Source organism: Phaethon aethereus (genome assembly GCF_964289735.1).
Source record: "Phaethon aethereus genome assembly, chromosome: 15".
Taxonomy (NCBI): Eukaryota; Metazoa; Chordata; class Aves; order Phaethontiformes; family Phaethontidae; genus Phaethon; species Phaethon aethereus.
This window is the reverse complement of record NC_138591.1, coordinates 8,498,945-8,515,453: the sequence shown is the minus strand read 5'-3', so window position 1 is coordinate 8,515,453 and position 16,509 is coordinate 8,498,945. Positions and strand designations below refer to the sequence as shown.

Here is a 16,509-nt window from a genome sequence, read left to right as displayed (position 1 = left end):
GGAGACTTGTAAGTTGTTGGTTACAGTAATCTGTAGGTGATCATTTTAAACAATATCTACACTTTCTTTTTAATGAGTGCTTTGTAAGAAACTTCCATGTTCAGCTTCAAGTGGTTTTTGATGTCACTTTTGGACAATATTTTTTTTATAAACTTTTCAAAATCAGCAGCACCAGTTACCATTCTTTATCCTTTAAATGATTCCCTTTTTTTACTGAGCTGTTGCATGATTTATCCTGTGTTACCATCCTCAATAAACACTTTATGAAATTATGAAAATGGGTATTCTTATTCCTGAATTAGTTTTCTGCTAGCCTGAGACTGGATGAAAAATTGTAGTAAGGATGAGTTGCCTAATGTCTCTGTTATGATATTGAAGTATGAACTTCTTAAGGCTTCAAGGGGCGTTACCACCGAATGAAGCAATGGTGACTTAGTTCTGCTTCTTTGGTAAGAGCTCAGTCTCCAGCCTAGTGCAGGTGAGGGTTTGGTGCTTCTATATGTTTTTGATTTATCTTCAAGATATCATTTATCTTCTCTTAGTTTACTATCATTATCCCCATCACTAGTTAGTGATGGTTATCATTCCTAACGCCAAATGTGGATAGTGTTTTTTATTTGCAGAGTGTATATGCTAAGATGCTGCAGTCTCTGATACTTCGGATAGTACACCAAGTATCCCGTTGCTGTTCAGAGTGGCTTGAAATGGAGGTCTGTCCTGCAATGAAATGTAAGAGCTAGTTGTAGCCATAGGGCTACATGAGATCTGTGCTTGTTAGTATGAGAGAACTCTGCAGGATTTGGGTAGGTTATTTGCTTCCATGTTGTTACCTTTGTCCTTTAATTCATTCGCAGAGTTTCCCTCGTCGGTGTGTTGCCCCAGTACGTGCACGGAACTGTGCAGAAGGGGCCTGTGCTGAGGGCTGGGAGAAGGTAGCAGGGCTGCTGTAGCAAAAGCCAGCAGCTGTGGCTGGGTGTGAGCAGCTGTAACGTCTCCCAGCTCGAGGACACTTCATTAACTGCCGCTGTTAAGCGTTTTTGCTGTTTTTTCTGGTGCCTCCTGTGCCCTGTGGTGGTCGAGATGCCGTCCTACGGGCATAGCAGCACCAGGACACACGGGGTGCTGGGATACACAGGTATTTAGCACAGGGTTTACTCCTTACCCCCTGAGCCCTCTCGCGCTCACCCCCTTCCCTTAGGTCGCCTTTTTGCGCAGCTGCAGCTGCCGTTTAACGGCCGGTGTCGCCGTGCCCGGCCCGCAGCCCGCGCCAGCCCCGCCCTCATACTCATCCCCGCCCTCACACTCGACCGCGCCCCTGCGGGGCGCTCTGCGCATGCGCTTGCGGCCCGGGCGGGGCAAGGCGGGCTTTCCGCGTCAGGGCCGCCGCGCACGCGCCTTGCTGAAAAGCCTCGCCTCGCCCCGCCATCTGCGTGTGGGGCGGCGGGAAGGCCGGGGCCGTCCAGCGCGCGTGCGCGGCTTGGCCGCAAGCGGGCCGCGGGGGGCGGGCATGTCCGCAGGGAAATTCGGGGCGTCGTGACGTTGTGATCCCGTGACATGGTGCCCGCCCTCGGGTGGGCGGTGTGCCCTGCGGAAACAGGCGGGCCCGGCGGGCAGCGGGCCGCCGCGGACGGGGGGCCGGCGCAGGTGCTCGGGCGGCCGTGACGGAGCGGCGGCGGCGCGGCCGGCAGGATGCCGGGTCTGGTGGTGTTCGGCAGGCGCTGGGCCATCGGCAGCGACGACTTCGTCCTCCCGGGGGCCTTCGAGCTCTTCGTCAGGCTGGTGTGGTAAGGCGGGGCGCGGGGCCGTTACCTCCGCGGGGCCGGGGCAGCCCGGCCGTCGGGCAGGCGCTCGCCGCTCTCCCTCGGGGGCCGCTTCCCGGCCTTGACCCTCCGTCTGCGGCTGGCAGGCTTTCCCGCCGGCGGCGGCACTCCCTCGGCCCCTTCCTCTGAGGCGTTGAACCGCCGGGGCGGAAAGCGGCGGCTTGGTGATAGATCGCCTTGACTTGCATAATCACATAGCGTAACACAGTTACTGCGCTGTCCTCTGCACGCGCGGAGCCTTAATCACCCGGTTGTATTTAAGAGGTGACTAGTGCTAACGTGGTTTCGTTACTTAAAGAATTAATATGAAGATTTCTTTGTTCAGATCAGCCTGTGTTCTTTGGGATCTGTGGAAATGCGTAGCACCATAAAGGGAGCCTGTTGCTCGGTCTGCAAACGACTTTGTTGTAATTACTGCCGAGTATTCGTATAGTCCCTTCATTCTGACAAACCCCTTACATAACAACATCCCTTTCTGTTAATCTTTGTGGAATGCTGTGATTAAGATGAAGACTGTTTATCGGGTGATCACTTTGCAGTACGCACTTTTTCCTTACAACTCTAACTTCTATTATCTTACTTTCCTGTAGGTGGATTGGAATTCTTGCTCTTTACACAGTTCATAAGGGGCAGTTTAACTGTCCTGGGGGAGGATTACTGCACAGCTACTTGCTTGTCCTCCTTATTCTTCTGGCTTCTATAATATGTGCATTATCTGCACTTGTATATGTCAGTATGCAAGGTAAGTAGTTAATAATATTTTATATTTATCTGGTAGGATTGTAATATATGTGTCTTTTTAATCTGGAGCTGACATGAAAAAAAAATGCAAAAAAATTCAAGTGCTTTGATGGTAGTCAAACTTGAGCAACTGTTTGGCAGCATAATATATTTGTTTTAATAGTACTACCTCTGTTAGTCAGGAATCTAGAACAATAAATGGACCCGACAGCTTAATGCAGCTAACGGTGATACACTCATTGCCGTCAGAGCATCTTGAAAACTTGCTCTGTGTTCACCATTAATACATGACCTTGAATGGAACGCCGCGTAACTTCTCTGACAGGAATTTAGGGGAATTCATCCAAAATCAGTTTCTCATCTGAAGTATCATGTTAGCTTTGCCTTGCATAGGCAGATTTAGTCATGTCTTGTGAAAGTTCATTAGCTGCAGTGGGTTGCTTGGGGAAAAAACACACACAGGACAGTGATCCATATAAATGTCACAGTAAAACTAATGCAATAAGTACCATTAAGTAGAGCAGAACTTACAGCTTGAAGTGAGTGGCTAAACAGAAGTAAGGACCCCACTGCAACTTCTAGTCATTTGTAGAAATGGTTCATTTTGGGTTAAAAAAATGCTAGGAAAGCATTTTGCCTGGTGAGGCACCTCATTATCAAAATAATGCTGGGAAGATTAATTTGACATAGGTGTGTGGTCTCTGGAGTAATAGATGAGACCCCTCGATTTCTAATATATTCGTTCTCACAACACGCTGTAAATAAAAGAATATTTAAATTATTTAAGTGGACTGAAGTACAGAGAGTGCATGAAGGGAAACTATGACAAAGCAGACACGTGGACCATAATCCTGGCCTTGAATGTAACTGCTAGTTTTCCTACAGTTTCCAGAGGAGGGAAGGGAAGATTAGCCAAGTTATGCTATTTATATTTATATCAAAGTTGAGGACGTGAGATGTAACTAAATAGCAGGGAGAAAAGAGTCTTGTTCAGTATAAAAATACAGTTACAAGGCCATTATAGGTAAGAAATGGAAGAATTCTGAGGCTGAATTTCCCAGAAAATTAATGGTGAGATGACTTGGGCTGTGGTTGTAATGTGTGGGTTTGGGAGCAACGGTTCTTGCACCATGCCTTGCACTGTACTGATGTAGGTGTTAGTGGTGCCAGTAGTGAACCTGACTGGAGAAATACACTGGGTTGTGGTGCTGAGAAGGGAAAGAAGTTGTTTTCAGGAGCCGCAGTTGCATCCGATTGTGTCTGTGTAAGCAACCGTGCTGCTGCAGTACAGGCTACAACCCAGCAATGGGAACAAGTGACCACTGGATCAAGGGCTTTTTAAACAGCTTTGTCACTAGATGTGAACTACAGCTTTACAACTGGAAAATAGTTTCCAAAGTTGGTTTTGTTCTGCAATGTTTTAAGCCTTTAGAAATTATCCTGCCTACACATGAGCATGCACACCACACCACCTCATTGCCCTGCAATCAACAAACTGGTTTAAGGAGCTGAGCTGGCCAATAATTACTCCTTTTTTTATTGCTAAGAGTGCTAAAATGAAGAGGTTATTAGTAAACTAACAATACAGAAAATAGTCTAGGAAGTATTTGTCCTGGTAATGGTCCTACTTTTGTTCTCCTAAATAAAATTTGAATGAATTTATTATTTAGTGAGTTAGTAAACAGAACTTCATTGCAGACCAGCAGTAGCATCTAAAAATTAAATATTCATCCAACTAAAAGCTAAATAGAATATTAGTAAAAGCAGGCACAAAAAGTCATAAGGAACTGCAGGCAAGCCAGTGCTCCTGTATGGTGCTTTGGCTTATGCTGGGCACAGCACTACTGCCTCAAGTTCACTGCAGAACTGTCTGTGACTAGACAGTGATTTGGGGTATTTGTAGAGTAGATTCTGAGAATCACAGCTATAAACCCTTTGTTGTTTTTCTTTTCTCAGCTTCAGTGATAGCTTTCCATTAGTATGAAAATGCTTCGTAATTTCAGTTAAGTTTCTTATTTTCTGTAAAGATCAGAAAGTTCATATATCTGGGTAGGATTTTATATACTTAAGATGCATTCATAAACAGTTCTTGTTTTAAGTTCTCCCTGTAATTTCAGGAACAATTTCTAATCCAGGCCCAAGAAAATCACTCCCCAAGCTACTTTATACTCGTCTACTTCTCTATTTGCCTGAATTCATCTGGGCTGTTGTAGGAGCTGTGTGGGTGTCAGACAGCAGTGTGCACTGCGAAAAGACTGTGATAAATGTCATCATTGGGACAGTTATCGCAAGGTAAAGGCGCTTCCCCCCAAATCTAAGCTTGGTAGTGTACGTGAGATGGAAAATACTGCTTACGTGGCTTTTGTATGTGTTTATTGAAGGCCTTCCCAGCAGTTGGAGACTTTGGTATTTTTTGTAAATGATTGTGGTTTCTCAACAAAGGGTTTATGTTGTGAAAGAAGAATTTTTAAATCTAGACAGCTAGGGTGAGTTGGTATCCTTCCCTAAACAAGCTTGAGCTACTTGCCTTGAGAGGGCATGTGCTGCAGTGAAAGAAAGGAGGTGAAGATCAGAAAGAGTAAGAGGGAGAGATGGGAATGTAGAAAACTGGATAAATGTGAAGAGGGTAGTAACTAGATCACTTAACCGGTGGTGAAAAACGGAGCCTTCACACCTCTGGTTTGCTATTTCCAAAGCACAGGGCTGTGATTTTCGGTTTGGTGCCCCATGTGAAAACAAGCTGACAGCCTTGTTCTTGTGCCTAGTGGATTGAAAGCCCGATAACAAAACATGCACCCTTAAGACAACAACAGATGGTGTTCATACAGTATTTCATATCTAACTGTGTTTTCTGTCTGTCAAGATATGTAGTTGTGTTTTCTTGCATACTTGTCAGAACTATCTGGTTTCACACTGTTTTTATCCCACTTCCTTCTGGTTTGCAGCTGGGTTATCATCATCTTTACCGTTATTGGAGTTGTAATCGTCTTTGATCCACTTGGGGGGAAAAAGACGTTTTACCTCACCGATAGTGTAAATCGGAACCTGGAAAGCAGCCAGTCAGGGCAATTGCTATATAATGTGAAGAACACTGCCACCAGAGTCTGGGAAAAAAGAATCAGGTTACTGTGTTGTTGTATTGTGCAAGATGATGACCATCGAGTGGCTTTTACAAGTATCGCAGAGCTTTTCCGCACCTACTTTTCCGTAAGATGAAAAGCTTTTTTTATATTCTTTTTTTTTTTTACTAACTCTGAATTTGCAAACATTGCAACACACATGTATGTTTGTTCAGCCAGCGGTCCCTGCTACCCTGTGCCTTGAAGTCAGGTTTTGAATATGCCAATTTCAAAATCAAAGGTGATTCTTATACAAGATAAGCAACACTAATTTTCCCCTCTCTTTAGCAAATGTTTCTGTCCCTTCACCAGCATGAAGGGCTGTGAGAAAACAGTATTCTTTCTCCTTTGGTTAGTGTCTAGTCAGGAGAACAAGGGTGAGTTTCTTTTCCTCAATAGGTGAGCTGGTGTAGAACAGTGATCGGTAACGGATCGTTGTTTGCTATATGGCTTAGTGGGTCCTCTGTCGGGTATTAAGTGATGAAATTCATGTTGGAATTGTCGTCAGTCTTATTGAAGAAAACATTCAATATGTACAAAAGGCATAGGAGGTTAGATACTGCTGTGACTTGTTTCTCCAGTGCACATTGTCTCAGTGAAAATGTATTTATACTGAAAAAATAGAATCCTGTGTGCATTTTCTTTTGAGATCGTTTTGCCTTGTTGAGGTGTGGGATGGTTTAATCACTCTTTCATGTCTTTGTACAGGACACTGATCTGGTGCCAAGTGACATAGCAGCTGGTTTGACGCTGCTCCATCAAGAGCAAGATAAAATGGAAAGTTGCCCAAAAGAGCCTGAAGAAGTCTTGTGTCATTCTCCATCATCTCTTCTGGTAAGACTTGTTACTTGTTAACTCTTGTTGCAGCCTCTGGTGCAGTTGCTGTAGGAGATGGTGCCAGATCAAATTGAAATGTGGTTCTTTGTGCAAGGGTGTTTTGTTTGTTTGGTTTTGTTTTTAACAAAATTAAACACTACTATAAAAATTCACAACAATTTAAGTTATTAATAAATGCAGTGAAAACATCTTGATGAGTTTTGTCTGCTTTTGCATAAGTAGAACTTGTATATGAATGGGGAATTAAGTACAAAAAAGAACCATTTAGGACATCTGATCATTGTTGAAGAGCTAGGAGAGAAAGGGAACAGAGGGAAAATTAATATTTAGCGCTTTTTGCATAGAACTGAAAAGATGGTCTTTTAGTATTATGGTCTGTTTAAATTACGTCTACTAGAAATATCCAGACAAGGTAAGAAGCAAAAATAGCATCTTTTAAAAGCTTGCAGATGGTGAGTTGCAGTTTGCTAGCTGATTTTTGCTGGTCATTTATGGTAAAATGCCTTTGTAAATTATTTTACCTTCTTTTGGTCTGTGTTTCATAGAAGTATATAATTCTACTTCAACCAATGCATTTCTGTCAACTTCCTTTTGAATCCAGCCAATATGATGGGTTCGTCAGAGGGTAGATTTAGACTAGATATAAGGAAGAAATTTTTCACAGTGAGGGTGGTGAAACACTGACTCAGGTTGCCCAGAGAGGTGGTAGATGCCCCATCCCTGGAAACATTCACGATCAGGTGGGATGGGGCTCCAAGTGACCTGATCTAGTTGAAGATATCCCTGCTCATTGCAGGGGGGTTGGACTAGATGGCCTCTAAAGGCCCCTTCCAGCCCAAAGATTCTGTGATTCGTGCTTTAGAAGTCCTTAGCAAAGAGGTCTGCTGCAGACTCTTCAGCCATTCCTTTGACACCCTTAAGTAACGTATTTGGAGCACAAGTTGTTTTCAGTATTGAGCTTATCAGCTTATAAGTATTGGAAGAAACGGATTTAATGAGAGCTTTTCAAGATTCTTGAGCTGTGTAGCTATGTAAATAAACACAGACTTTTTCCTGGAATATGAGTGGCTATTTTTAGTTCATCTTAGACCTTGAGGTTTTCCTTTTGGATAGTGTGTATTTCATCATGCCTTGATTTTCACTAGCCTGTGTTCAGGTTTTATTCTGGGGCTGCCTAACACACCTTTCTTCCTCTCTCTCCTTCCTTTTCTTTCCCTGTGTCCTTTCAGACAGATGATTTGGATATCGAACTGGAGAATGCTGCCCACTATATGCTGTTTGCTGCAGCTGCTTATGGCTGGCCCTACTACATATACACCAACCCATTTACTGCACTTTGTAAGCTCAATGGTGACTGGTAGGTTCAATCAAGAGCTTAAAACCACATAGCTTCCTGTTATTTAGCTAGTGTTAGCAGAAACAAAATAGTTTTAATAGCAGTGGTTTTGTTGCATTAAATTATATCACTCTTGGGAGAACATGAGCTTGACTGGTACAGCTGTCTTTCACAAATTCAAACATCAAAGTACAAACAAAATTCCAACATCTTTCCACCTTCAGAAACAGAACAGCTTTTTGTTTCTTAAGACGAGTTTGTGATTGAGATAAATAGAATTCATTTAGCAAATGACAAAGGAAGAATTGGAATGAAACCAAACAGGTTTTAAAAGGAGGCTTTTTAAAGCTACCTTTTGAGCACATATGTGTGTACAGAAATAAAAGTGTATCAACAGTTTTCTCTGTCTTAAAGGAATTAGCAAAAGTTACCTGTCCCTCCAGCCTCCATTTTATTCCTTTTGTCCACTTTACTAAAAAAAAATGTTTACAGTCAGTATTGAAGTATGCGTAATGCTGTGTAGGATTACTGTATATTTAAGTAACCACCAATGTTTGTGACTGTAACCATGATTTTCTGAATTAGTAATGTGAAATTATTTAACCTACTGAAATAGAAATGACTTGGAGAAAAAAATACTGCATAATACAATGGATAAAACATGTGATGACCCTACTGTACAGAATTTGTTTTGAATTTCCTTTTTTCTTGTTTGTATTTTCTGTCATTGGCCTGTAGTCTTAAAAATGCTTTCCTTATTGGACTGTTTGCTCTGCTGATAGTCTTGTAGCAATGGTGTATTTGCCAGTCCTTGAACTGAAAATGTATGGCATGCTGCTCAGGCCAAACCAGGTTTGTGGGCAGAGGTAACATCTTCTATCAGACTACCTAGACTATTGGCGAGGGGGGGGGGGGGGGGGGTATTTAAAAAAAAAAAAAAAAAAAAGGCAGTTGATTCTTGGCAGAAATCCTTCTGCAAATGTAACTGAGTTTCATTCCTTGAAAGGAAACTTAAAAAATTTGAACATGAAAGTTTTTTCTCTTCTGTGTTTGTTAGTTGCGGAAATAGACCAACAGATTCTGATATAACTGGCAGTGATCGTCATAACTTTCACTTTGGATCCATCCTAAAAATAACAGGACTGCAGTACAGAGACTTCATTCATATCAGTTTTCATAACAAGGTAAACAATCTGGACAGGCATTCAGCAGAAAAATTTAGTGATTAATTTAGTGAAAGCTAGAGGTGCAGTTTCTACTTTGCCTTCAGCATTTATAATGTGCAAGATGCAAAGCCAAATGAAAACAGGCCCTGAAACATTCAGTTCTGATTTTTTTTTTTTTGTCCAATCTGAAGGAACAGCCAAAAAAACAGTAACATAAGTCTGTCTCAGTATTGCAATAAAGGCACTTACAATAACTTGATAAGAAACTAATTCAGCTTCTTTCCATAATACAATAAAGAGAGGTTTCAGAAGGTGAGAACAAAGTTGGTGTCTTTACTGATTACATTTTTCCCCTCCAGATCTATGAGATTCCGTTTTTTGTTGCTTTGGATCACAAAAAAGAAGCTATTGTGGTTGCAGTGAGAGGAACCTTGTCTTTTGAGGTATCATCCATCTGATCTATAGAATTAGCTTTATAGAAATGGGTGAACTCCTAGTATCTAGAGGAAATTGTGTTACACTGGCACATGTAAAAGATATGATTCACATTCACGGGTATGATTCTTCCAGGTTTAAGTTGTAAGCCCTCCCATCTGTGGATGGGTAATATTCCCTGTGGCACTGGAAGAGAGTGTGGAGGGCGGGCAGCGGTATTTCCTTTTCACTGTGCGTAGAGGTGCATTTGAAAGGTCTGTGTTTGCAGCTTGGAAATAGCTGCTGAAATCAGAATTGTGATTGCTGTATATATTGGCTTGGGTGGTGTTTTATGGTGGATTGTGTTTTGTCGCTTACAAACTTGGAAGTCAGCTTGATGATGTCTCTATGACAATGTTGAGTTGCAGAGCGTGACCCATGAGCCATGAAGCCCCGCAGAGACATCTGACAAAAGCTGTATTGTTTACAGGACATTCTCACTGATCTGTCGGCAGATTGTGAAGACTTGACACTGGAGGATGTTCTAGAGAACGGCTTTGTGCATAAGGTGTGTGCAGCGTGTAGCTGTTTATAAATCATCTCAGCAGTAAGAAAACTATAAACACCTGGGATCCCTTAGTTAAACAGAAGAGTATTCTGCTTGTGAGATGGATTGCACAAATTATTTCTGTGACTTGATTGTTGCATCAAATACTGCCTCTGGAACTGCAAGGTAGAATTAGTAATCCTCTTGTCAGACTTTTTGGTATATTTAATAAGGACATAATGTTTTTAACCATTATGTACAAGACCACTTGGTTATAACTAGACCTCTGTCAGGAGCATGTTCAAAGAGAAGACCAGCTTTGCAAAAAGGAAGTTGTAACGTGATGGTGGTGTTTTTAAAGTATACATGTATCACTGTTCAGGTTAGATATACCCTTCTCTTCTAACTTTAAATGCTGTCTTGTAGGGAATAACTCAAGCTGCAAATTACATCTATCAAAAGCTGATAAATGATGGAATTTTAAACCAGGCTTTCACAATTGCTCCAGTAAGTTAACTTCCAAATAATTTGGTTTGCCAGAAGAATTACATAAAGCTTTTTCTGTGTCCGTCTATGTTTCAGTCTTCTCTTTCTGTCTGTAGGAATATAAACTCGTGATAGTTGGTCACAGTTTGGGTGGTGGAACAGCTTCTATATTGGCGATCATGCTCAGGAACTCTTTCCGAACATTAAGATGTTATGCCTTTTCTCCTCCAGGAGGACTTTTAAGGTAAATATGAAACTTCTGTTATTTGGTTCTGTGTCCAAGATGTAAAAATCTTCAAGGTAGTTGACAAATATGTTAGATGATAACTCTGGGCTTGACTGTTAAGAGGTTGTTTATACATTCTCCACTAGAATTAGATTTGCTCAATCTCGAGTTATAGTCGAGTTCTTGGGGGAATATTACAGAGTGAAATATATCCAGTGAATTGTGTCAGATAGTGTAATTGGAGTTTAAAATAAATGTTCCAGAAATAAAATGCTTGCCTGTCTAGCTTGGCCTGTTTGACATACACACATACTGTTACAATCAGCATTGAAATTACTCTGTCATCTGTAGCAAGTAGGTCTAAAAGCCTACTGAAGTGCTGACTGCAAATGCTGATGCTTGTTGCCACATATTTGTATTTTTATTGAATGATAATGATCATCATAAAGCTAAAGTGTGCCTGTCTCTTTAGAGTATCTAAAGTGCATCTTTTTTTTTCTTCTTAAGCAAATCACTTGCAGATTACACTAAGCACTTCATCGTTTCAGTCATTGTTGGAAAGGACCTTGTTGCAAGGTGAGATGAAAATATTTTAAAATTATTTGTTCAAGGATGCATTAAATCGCAGAGAATAGAAGCCTTTGCTTTGCTTTGTTCTATCTGTGTTTAAACAGGTTAAGTATGCCCAACATGGAGGATTTAAAGAGGAGAATAGTGAGAATTGTGGCAAACTGCAGCAGACCCAAGGTAACTAAATACAGTTCCTGGTTAAAAGTCAGTGGAATTGTTAGCTGGGTTAAGCCTCAGCTTTAATGAAGTGACAATTGATGTGTGTATTTTGATCTTAATGAAGAGAGTTACAGTTGTGTTTTGGAACGAAAGTATTTGTTTTTAATTCCACAACACTTGTGTTAGGCTCTTGTCCTATAAAGCTGTCTTCTTGGAAATTGAGATTCAACAAGACCTGGAAGATACCCAAGACCTGAAATGATCTGTTTGCTAGTTTTGCTGATTAAGAAAACTATTAAAAAATTAAAAGGGGGGAAAAAAAAAACAATCCCCAAACAAACCAGCTAAAATGATGAAAAATCAGTAAGATTACTTACTTTAATAACCATTTAGTATCAGTAAGTAAACAGATCAGTGATTTTATTTAAATTTTGTCTTCAGAATTCATTTGGAAAGCAAATATTTCTCTGTTACGGTGTTAATTGCTTACCTCTTCTTTTTACTGTTAGTGAGAAGCATAGTTTTCAAAGTGCTGGAACAGTGTGGTATCAGGCAAGATGATACTGGAGGTATAGAGGAGTGGCTTAAAGATTCAAAACTGTCATTTCTGAACATCTACAGTTAAATCTGCTGTACTCGCAAGATTTTCATGTGGGCCCAGGATCAGGAGTCATGTAGAGGGCCTGGGTGATGTTGTAAATACAGAATAAGATAATGCACAATTAGAAGTTACAGGTGCAAGAAAACTTACATCTCCAGAGCAGAATCCACAAAGAATAATTCAACTGGTAAAGACTGTAATGTTTTCCGTAGTGTTACTAGTGGTGTGGGTTAGATATCGGTGAAATAGGTATTACTGTGGGGAAAACTCAGTAAGGAGATTTTCTCAAAAACAGTTTGGGGAGCATGTGCATACAGTCATTTTTAATCTTTTAATTGTAGTTTCAGATGATGCGCATTGCAAGCACACAACTAGAATAAGTTACTTGAGGTGCCAAACTTCAGTTCAGCTGTTTTTCTTTCTGAATTCAGTACCAGATTTTGCTGCGTGGGTGTTGGTACGAAGTATTTGGAGGAGATCCAGATAACTTCCCAACTGAGCTGGATGGTAGAAACCAAGATGCCCTCACCCAGCCACTTCTAGCTGAGGAGAGTTTAATGGTTCATCGGTCACCTTCATACAACGCCCTTGAGGATGAATCGCACTTAAATTCACCATCCCAGTATCCTCATCTGTATCTTCCTGGAAAGATTATCCATATTGTAGAAGAATCCAGCTCTAGGAGGTAACTAGAATAATGAATACCACTGTCTTGTTTTCCTAAAATCTACTTAAAGCTGCTTCTCACTTTCAAAGTCCGTGTTTCCAGCTCTGCTTCTTGTCTGCATCTCCAGTAGCCATCTTTGGTTATTATGCATTAGCCAGCTTTTCAGTTTTTATTCTGTGCCTCTCTGCTTCTTTCTGTTCACTTAAAGCCCTGGAAACTGTTTCTCTTTATGGCTGCGTGCCTTACTCTGCCCACGTACTGCAAGTGCTCAGGGGATGATGTTAAACAGTAAGACTGTTAAGTTCAGCTTTGGCATTCTGCAGTTCCTACCTGAGGATGCAGATCTTGCAGTCTTACGGCCTGGTGGTGGCGAAGTGGTAACAAAATACCTAGTTATTGAGTAATCATGTGAATATTGGTGATGAGAGTGAGGCAAAATATTGCCCGTAATACTGGCCCGGCCACACTGGAGAGAACCAGTTGCCCCAGTAACCAGCGTGCCCACAGAGCCTCTAGTTTCTTGTCCTTTTGCTGCTTTTTTGTGGATGCAGAAAAGTGAGACAACAGAAGAGCTGAAACTGCTGGAAGGGTGAGGATCGTGGGTTTGTTGGGACAATGTGTTTTAGGGGTTGGGGTTTTTTGTTTGTGTTTTGTTGATGTTGGGGGTTTTTTAGGCAAAACAACCTGAAACAGCCCGTAGGCTGGACAGTATCTGGTCTACTCCCTTGCTTCATTCAGAAACAGAAGTAGGAGGAGGGAAAAAAAAAAAAATCTGTAACTCACAGAAGAGGGAAGAAAAGGGCTGGAGAAGAAATCTGCTCTTTTTCCTCCCATTCAGTAGATTAATATCTTATTTAAGCTTCACATCTTTAACAATTTTAATGCTGGTTTTACAAGTTAGATAGTTTAACATGTGACCTGGCAAGGTTTTCTTGATGGCTGCTCTTCTACTATTCTTTTCTTTCATTTACTCCAATCATGTTTTTTTCATAATTGGACTAGCACACAAGAGCCCCCATCAGGTACTGTTCTGTAAAATAAAATCCTAAGTACATCACAATTGCAGCAGTAAGTCTGGTGCCTGGTTTCCTACTGCTACCACTGTGACTTGTTCCCTAAATTGGACATTAACCGTGTGAAAGGGCAGTGCTTGGCACACCTCATCCCCCTTTGCTCCGACTGTTTCTGTGTTTCTTTGAGCAGGATTATTTGACTGCTTCTTTCACTGTTAAGGCATGATATAATTTGGTGTAGTTCTGCCTTCAGGGACGTGGAATGGCAGCGCTTCCAGCTGTTTCCTGAAGGCCAGAACTGCAGCTCTGTGGGAACCTGTCTGCCTGCCCGCAGGGAGAAGGTTCCAGTTCCTCCCTGAGCAAGGGCAGAAGTCTTGGGGTTGGCTGTTCCAGGCTTGACATCGAGCACCAGTTCTCAGTGTCTGAGTTGTTGCATTTGTGGTGTGTTTTTGTTTGGTTTTTTAGGTTGTGCTCTTCAGATATTAAATATATGGCAAGATGGTCAAATGAAACAGCCTTCAGCAGCATTTTAATAAGTCCCAAGATGATAACAGACCACATGCCAGATGTTGTGCTCAAAGCTTTGAACAGTTTGTCTCAGGAACATGGATCGTGTAGTTCTTGTCAAACACGAGAATGTAACACCAACGTGGTATAACCGCAGCTTGAAGATGAGGTGTGTGGGGGCTTATGGCAGGTTTCAAGTATTCAGGACCCATTCCACTTCCTTATCTAAGTAAGTAAGTGGGTTTCAGTACTTTCTCACATTGCATAAAATAAACAGGGGTCTTTCTGCAGCGACCTTGAGGGATGGTATGCTGGTTAAAGCACAGATTCAGCATTTCTGCTGAAGGCTGCTGAGCTTGTTTTGAAATAGAGCAGTATGACAAGTTATAGCCAAGCCTGTGTACGCTGGTGCATTTTGCTGAGGCATCAGCTGAATACTTGACCAAAGTGAGTGTGTGAGGACAGCTGGGCCTACTCATTAAAGCAGAACTCTGTCAAACCTTAAAAAAATTAAAAAATGTGGTTCTGCTTCAGAGTCACTTCAGGCCATTGTCTTGGTGCTGTGACCCACCCTTGCAAAGCCTGGAGGGCGCTGTGTGAAGGGAGTGCTATGAAAGCAGTATGGCCATGTGCGAGCAGCTGGAGGGGCGTAAGTGCGTGCACAACCCTGCAGTGGGTGACAGCATGCGGGCAGGCCCCCCAGGCTGCTTTTTAATCAGGCAGTTGTGATTGCACTATTTTTCTTACAGATCTGGGGGTAGGGGGAGTGTTGTGGTTAAATGCTGCTTGGGTATATACATGTGCAATATTCTTTGATCTACCTGTCTTTTGTATTTGTTGAGCCACAAGACTGACTACTTTGATTTTTAAACTCAACTAATACTATAACTACTTGAGGAAAAAGAGGGGGAAAAAATGCTGTTCATGCCCTGGACATCATCTTAGTCGCTAGCTCTGACTACTGAGAACACTGATCCAATTCTACAAAAAATATAGAACAAGTTGTACTGATTTTAAAAAAGTAGATTCCTTGTTTCTAGTGTTCAATGATTTTAACTTTTTTTTAATGCTCAGCAACATTTCTTATTAAAAAATTTATTAGAAATCAGTAGAAGTAATATGATGTGGCTGAGAATAACTGTGGTTTTGTTCTTGCTGTGATACTTAATATGGAGACACAATAAAATACACTCTAAAAACTTGTCTTACATGTTCAGGTATGCTGGGGTGAGATGAAAGTTGCTAGTTTAGTAGCTGTGCAGCAAGGTAAGTCCACAGCACTAGTGACCGCAGGCAAGTGCTGTTTTCAGACAGCGAGGGGGCAACCGGGGAGCTACCACACACAGACACAGCATGGCTGTAAATTCAAAAGGTTAAAATGTGAGGCACTTAAGCACAAACTATGCTGCAGCAGGGCTATCATTTTACAAACAGTTGAAGTAAGAAAGAGTTGTAGAGGAAAAGTACTTTGGTTTGCAAACAATAGTGAAACAGGTATTTTTGCCCCCTGGTTGGCAGCAGCTTAAAACATTACAGAAGCAGGAGCTAGGAACAACTCCAAACGATAATGAAGAAAGGGTGCCCAGTAGTGTATTTAATTCTGGGTCTTGACCACTGCAAGCCTGATATGACAAGTACCCCACACTGCTGTTAGCAGGGGAAGAACAACACTTGCTCATGGTGGTAACAAGAAAGAGAACACTTGTGCAGAAACTCAAACATTACCACATGTGTGATTCAAGGATTTATTAAGTCATACATGCAAAACATACTGCTAATTGCATTAGCAAAAGATCAATGTAAAAACTTCACAATTTTGCAACTTTTATTTTTAAATTTCACTTTAGTGGTTGAAAGGGTGTAGTTCAGCATTGTATTCCTGCCAGTTTAGGATGTACAGAACGTGAGCACTAATTTACAGAACCTCACAGACCCCAGTTACCATTACTCAAATCTATGCTGCACATGTACTGACATAAAGAACACTTGTCTGCATTAGTAATGTTACAGTGGTGGGGACATCTGGCAAATAGCAATATTTGAGAAGGTTCATAGATGTTTAAAATATAAAAATTACTAAAATGTGTAAAGCTGCTTCACATGATTTTTACACCTAGTTAATAGACTAAAAGCTCCTCAGAAAGCATATAACTTACTGGGTCAGAAATAACAGGAAAATAAGGAAGATATGCTTGAACGTTCTACTCTACCAAAAAAAAAAAGCAAATTTCTATCATCAGAAAGGTTTTAAAATACAAGTTATATTGCTCAGTAAGAAGAGATTCTACAAGAAAAGCGTT

General features: G+C 41.4%; 1 protein-coding gene across 1 annotated transcript; it reads left to right on the top strand.

The window, feature by feature from the left end:
• Positions 1-1,689: 1,689 nt before the first annotated feature.
• DAGLB (diacylglycerol lipase beta) lies at positions 1,690-14,360 on the top strand (the record flags this gene model as incomplete). Its single annotated transcript, XM_082006976.1, has 15 exons — positions 1,690-1,784; positions 2,411-2,562; positions 4,679-4,853; positions 5,507-5,768; positions 6,389-6,514; positions 7,747-7,874; positions 8,911-9,037; positions 9,379-9,462; positions 9,924-10,001; positions 10,407-10,487; positions 10,583-10,710; positions 11,200-11,268; positions 11,367-11,439; positions 12,454-12,707; positions 14,168-14,360. The coding sequence occupies 15 exons, from the start codon at positions 1,690-1,692 to the stop codon at positions 14,358-14,360; spliced, it is 2,025 nt and encodes a 674-aa protein (XP_081863102.1).
• Between the last annotated feature and the right edge of the window lie 2,149 nt (positions 14,361-16,509).